We start from the raw sequence: 6,117 nt of genomic DNA, 5'->3' as shown, positions 1-6,117 counted from the left end.
TAAAAATTTTAAATCGCGTGATTAGAAAGGAAGTTACAGGCGTTTGAAACTACCCCTGCAGGCATTGGGGTTGAAAATTCAACCCCCCCTCACTTGGGGAGGTTTGGTAATCCTGGTCTGTAAGTTTGTAGATTAACTTCTATTGGGTAGGCGAACATATTCCCAGAATTTAGAGACAATCGAAAAACATGACTTTTTGAGTTAGGGCAGTTGAGGAATAATGCCCCATAAGCCTTTAATGTATGGAAATATTTAGATTGAATTGGTTAAAAATTACACTTATTTAGGAACCCCCTTTTCGCAATCTGCAATTTTTTCAAACGCTAATGTATGTTGCGTAAGTATGGAGTCTTGGATACTGTGACGATATAGAAAAAATACAAACAACGTGTTTCAAAAGGATTTTGCATGCTCCTTTGAATACACCCGAATATGCTGTGAGAATTGAGATTGGCGCGCGCAAATTGGCGGCTTCTGTATTTAAAAGAATTCTAAATTATATTGAGAGTGCTTTCTATGGAGGACGATAGATATCCAAAAATATGCTTTTTGCGATTAAAGCGATAAGCCAAAAATAAGTCCACTTTAACAAAATATAACTGTTGCTCACAAGTAACAAATATTTTGGAAATAATAGGGGAGAAAGATAAATAGGATTCTTTGTCTTTGTCCTCCATACAGAGTAACAAAGTTTGCTTAGTTACTGATTACGAATCTTTCATGTATAACGAAGATTTGAGAAAGCTACTTGGTTCTCAATCTCTGCAGATTCTGCCATCTCGACCTTTATAGAAAGGTACTCAACAACATCTCACATCAAAGTAAGTAAAGTAAGTAAGTAAAGAGGAATGGGGAAAAGGGAAGGGGAACATGGGAAAGGGTGTAAAGGGGAAAGGAAAAGGTAAGGAGGAAATGAGGAAAGGAAAAGTAAGAGAGAGACAGAGATTTCTTATTGCAGACCCTGCCGGTATAGCGTTCGTTAGGTCGCTCGGTCGACCGTTTTTTAAATTCACTCAAGTACACACTCGTCGATAATAGCTTAATTTACAACCTCGATACACAATGTACTATTTCTCTACACAACACATAGAAGACATTAAAAAAAATTATTTTCCGTTGACTTGCAAAATGATCAGAAATTTCTTGACAATTTTGTCTTTTTTTTTAGTTTGTTCGTAATGCGACAAACAACATTTTTTAGACAATTACGAATGAATCTAATCATTTTGAGGTTTTTTTTTTATTCGACCCTAGTGAAAATAAAACACATTCTCGAAAGTCCTTATATAAAAATGATAAAATCCAGAAAAAGGAAAATGACTTATATTTAAAAAAATGGCTTATTTATCATGTATGACTACTATGAAATATGAAAACAACAACCGAAGGTCTAATGAAGCAAATGGTACTTTATTTTTTTTAATTCAAAACTTAACAATTAACACATTTTCTTACATCAGCGGGAAATAGTACACACAGTACGTGTAACAATACACACAATGAAACTCGCAGAAAGTGTTATATAATCGTTTTAACACAACGAACAAATTCACTTTGATACTTTGACTAATGTTTACTTTCGATATTTCAAAATGATTGAAAATATTGTGATTGCACATGCGCATTAACATTTAGCGTTTGCCCCGAACACTTTGGCACTATGGCATATCGCGTTCGTTTATATTTTCGATTTTAAAACCTTTCAAGTTACTAATGTCGCTGGATGAAGATGAATCGTTAGTTTCTTCGATGCAATTAACTCTTCGTTTACTTGGGAGCTTATTATTTGATTTTGAGTTTGATGTGCTCTGATAGTTAAATCGGCCCTTTTCCGGTTATACATTTTCTGGCTAGTGATTCTACGTGACAACACTGGTGGCACTTAGTATTTATGGCCGCACAACTTTTTACCTCCGTGGAATTGTAGTTCTTATTTCCACATCAAATACATTCTGTGTGTCCTCCGGATTCCGAAAATTTATGTTTCTTTGAATTCTTATTCTGGTTTATGTATGGTCTAGTTCCTTCTAATTGTACTGGGTCCGTCTTCTGGATAATGCTAGTCTGGGTTCGAGTTTGGTCATATAGATAGATAAACGTTAAATTTTTGGTCTGCTGGCCTTAAAAAATTGACTTCCTTACACTTTAATTTTTTACAGCCTTCTTACAACTACCTCTTAAAAATTAGCATTCAGCTACACCTTATATGTAATCCGCTCGTTTTTATCGAAAGGCCTTCCTCGCTTCTCCTCGTCTCGCCTTGTTCGCATGTAGCTATTTTCTTGCTACGCCTCGCAGTGCCAGCCTCTGCCTCCGCGATTAACACCTACTAACACCTTCATGCAACAATACCTCAGTGCTTATCCCACTCCTTTCCACCTCTTCACACTCCTCCAACCAGTGCTCAAATTTTGCCTCCGCTTTCCCGCACAATTCGTACATTCTCTTTTCTCTAGAGAGTCAGAACCTATTAAAATCCTCTATGCAACCGCATCTCATTCTCGCTACAAGTTCCTGACTTCCTTGCTCTCCTTTCTTACACAAATATGGCGGTCTCTCCCTTGGCATAATCTACACATTGTGCCGTTAAGCCTGGACTCTGTTATTCTCTCCTTTCCTTCTGCCCTCTCATTCTCCATGCCCTTCTTTTGAAACAAATCATATACCTTTCTTCCTTCCTCGTGAATCCTTCTCACTTCATCCATCTGCAATCCGTTTTTTCTAAAATACCTTTCCCTTTCCACCTCAATCTTCACACTCCTACGCCTGTTCTCCTTCTCCCAGCAGCATTCCCTAACCAGCTAACTTCTCCATCTCCCAAAAAAGTTGCCTCATATTTACACGTCCGACTACCCGTTATAATCCCTAAACTCGTTCTTCCTGTCTCCCTCCTGACAATATGGTTCGGCGTATTCCTTGCCAACCCTAGTGTTCACTTTACATACCTCTCCTGTATCCTATTTATCTCCTCACTTAACATCCACCCCCACACCTCCACTCCGTAAAATAAGACACTCATCACTAGCGAATCAAACAATTTCATTCTTCTTACAAAATCATCTGCGAACATCTTCCCCAGCCCTCACACCTGTCTCATCACCATATTTGCCCTTCTGACCCTCTTTTATATGACCACCCACTCCCACATTCCTCTGAAACAGGAAGATCAGGTACACAAACTTTCACCTCCTGTACCGCTTTTCTCTTCCACTTTCACTCCCCTGCCTCATCTCTCCCACCTACTTTCCTGAATGCTATAAACTTCAACTTGTTCGCATTTATCTCTAACTTATTTTTTCCAAGTATCTTCTCAAACTTTTCATCATGCCCTTCAAAGCCTCTTCGGTTTTCGCTGGCAGCACTATGTCATCTGCATATGCGAGTGACCATGTCCTGACTCCTCCTACCCTAACTCCTACCACTCCGGTCGCTATCTTACTCTCCATATCCACAATTGAAATGGAAAAAACGTTGGGCTAAGCCCAACGCTTTCACCTTATGAACAATTTGTTTAGGTTTTTCTCGTCCTCAGGTTTCATGTCACGAAAAATTTCTCTTTCAAAACGGTGACTCTTGCATGCGGGGCTTCACAAGGATGTACGAACCCTTTTCTCTAGCTGCTCGTGGGAACAATTATAACATTAAAAATAGCTGTTGTAAGTGCGATTCAAAACAATCGAATGCGCAAGGCTCCCGACAATGGGTGGGATAACAATGCCGACTAGAGTTGGGGGCGTCAATGAAAACGGAGTTAATGTGACGGACAGGCAAAATCTCAACACTTTTGAGTGGACGGATCAACTCAAGTATTACCTGTTGGAGTGCTATGATACCAATATGGCATAATACAATGTAGCGAAAGCTTTGGCAGATGCAAACCGTAAAACAACACCAACAGTGGATCATAAGACCAAAAGACGAATGCATCAACTCGCCTCAAAGATAGGTTGGGCAAGACAGTACGCGTCCCGCATTCAGTGCTTGATTGTCTACATAACATCTGGCAACATATGGTTGACAGAATACAGGCACTATCTGGCGCTAAGAGAAGTCTAGAGCGGAGAGCAGTCAAGAGCCGAAAGAGAGGTGGTTTAGAGAAAACCAAAAATTTCTCTCTGACCCATTTCGACTCTCCCAAGACCCTCCAGTAACTTCGGCCACCTGTATACACTAGAGGCGGTCGAAGCATTTTAAAGAGGAGTCCGCGAAGTTCAGCATAGACTGGACGAAAACTCAGAGAACATAAATAGCTTTAAGGAGCTGTGTGATGTCAATTCCGGACTGGTTTGTGGAAGGGCGCTTAGTACTCCTGCCGAAGATGGGCCACGCAGCTGACCCGAAGAATTACAGCCAATCACTTGTCTGAATACACTGTGTAAGAACTTCACAGCTCTCCCAAATTATAGGATTGTTCGGACGATCGGAACTATATGTTAAGGAATGTATGAACAAGGCAGCTCAAAGAAAGGCGTAGCAGGATGTCGGGAGAACCTGCTCATCGATAGATGTGTCTGCAAAGATGCAGCATCCTACCAGCTTGACCTATCGATGACCTGGATTGATTACCGGAAAGCTTTCGATTCAACCTCCCATGGACTTATCATCTGCCATTTGGAAAGCTTAATGGTTCATCCGCACATCGTGAGGTGCATAGAGAGATTAATGTAACTTTGGAAAACCGGATTTACTATCTCATCTGGAAAAAATCGTGTTGCAACTAACAAGGTCAACTTCCAGATATGTTTCTTTTTCAGGGCAACACCATGAGCCCACTCCTCTTTTGCCTCACATTATTACTACTGTCTCTAGCACTTCGCCACTCTCCGGTGTAATTTTGCGAACACTAAGGAAATTAAAATTAATTTTGGGGTAGAAAAATCCGCCAAGGTTGATTTGAAGCGAAAAATATCTAATGGCATCCCTGAAGACTCTGAGCTTATGCATATGAACAAAAGCGTGCATCTGAAGTCTTCTGTTTCGCGACTCTACATTTAACGCAGTTTCTATCTGTTTTCAGCATAGATCTTAAGATCGTCCATGTAAAATACATGAGTGATCTTGTACTTTCGATCTGCAGGTTTGCCGCACAAGTACCCGTCGGAATGGCGCAGTGCTAGAGATAGTGGCAATAATGTAAGGCAAAAGAGGAGTGGGCTCATGGTGTCGCCCTGAAAGACACCTCTCTGGAACGTGAACTTGTTAGTTGTCACACGATTTTTTTCAGATGAGATAGTAAATCTGGTTTTCCAAAGCGGCAGACACATCTATCGATGAGCAGGTTCTCCCGACATCCGGCTACGCCTTTCTTTGAGCCTCATTGTTTATACATTTCTTGCCACACAGGTGCAATTGCCCGAACCATCCTATCATTTAGGATAGCTGTGAATATCTTATAAACCGTGTTCAGACAAGTTATTGGTCTGTAGTTCTTCGGGTCAGCTAAGTTGCCAATTTTCGGCAGGAGTATCGTGCGCCCTTCCACCAACCACTCTGGAATCTGCTCTTCCGACTTCAAATATGAGGTGAAAATACGGGCCAAATACTACCTCCTCGGTAGTGATGGGTGGGCATTCTTTATCAGTTGTTATGAGGGCAACACATAACTCCTTGAAGCTATTTATATTTTCTGAGTCTTCGTCCAGTCTATGCTGCACTTCGTAGACTTCTCTCCAAAATACTTCGAACTCCTCTGGTTTGGGTGGGTGTTCGACAGAAACTGGATGGTTTTGGAAGAGTCGAGATGGGTCAGAGAGAAACTGTTGATTTTCTCTGACCCACCTCTCCCTCCTCTCTAGACTTCTCTTAGCGTCAGATAGTATCCGTATTCTCTTAACAATATGCTGCCTGATGGTCAGCAGCTTTGACTTTTTAAGTGTGTCATAACGGGTCCGGAGTTAGCGCGCGAACTTTCGAACCTTCGCGGTAAAATTCCTGCCAGATGTGATATAGTCAATCACACATTGAATGCGGCACGCGTACTGTCTTGCCCAGCCTATCTTTGTGGCAAGTTCATGGATTCGTCTTTTGGTCCTATGATCAGCCGTTGGTTTTGTTTTACGGTTCGCATCGGCCAAAGCTCTCGCTGCATTATACACACAATAATTGATAGCCCAGAGG

General features: G+C 41.2%; 1 protein-coding gene across 1 annotated transcript in view; it reads left to right on the top strand.

The window, feature by feature from the left end:
* The first annotated feature begins 870 nt into the window (after positions 1-870).
* The window catches only part of LOC117181306 (alpha-2-macroglobulin receptor-associated protein), an 11,010-nt gene continuing 5,763 nt past the window's right edge, over positions 871-6,117 (top strand). Inside the window, exon 1 of the mRNA XM_033373865.1 lies at positions 871-927. Within this exon, the coding sequence (XP_033229756.1) occupies positions 871-927 (57 nt within the window). The remainder of the gene's footprint in view (positions 928-6,117) is intronic.

The sequence above is a fragment of the Belonocnema kinseyi genome, chromosome 10 (genome assembly GCF_010883055.1).
Source record: "Belonocnema kinseyi isolate 2016_QV_RU_SX_M_011 chromosome 10, B_treatae_v1, whole genome shotgun sequence".
NCBI lineage: Eukaryota > Metazoa > Arthropoda > Insecta > Hymenoptera > Cynipidae > Belonocnema > Belonocnema kinseyi.
Note: the sequence above shows the minus strand (reverse complement) of the source record. Positions and strands in the feature narration are given on the sequence as shown.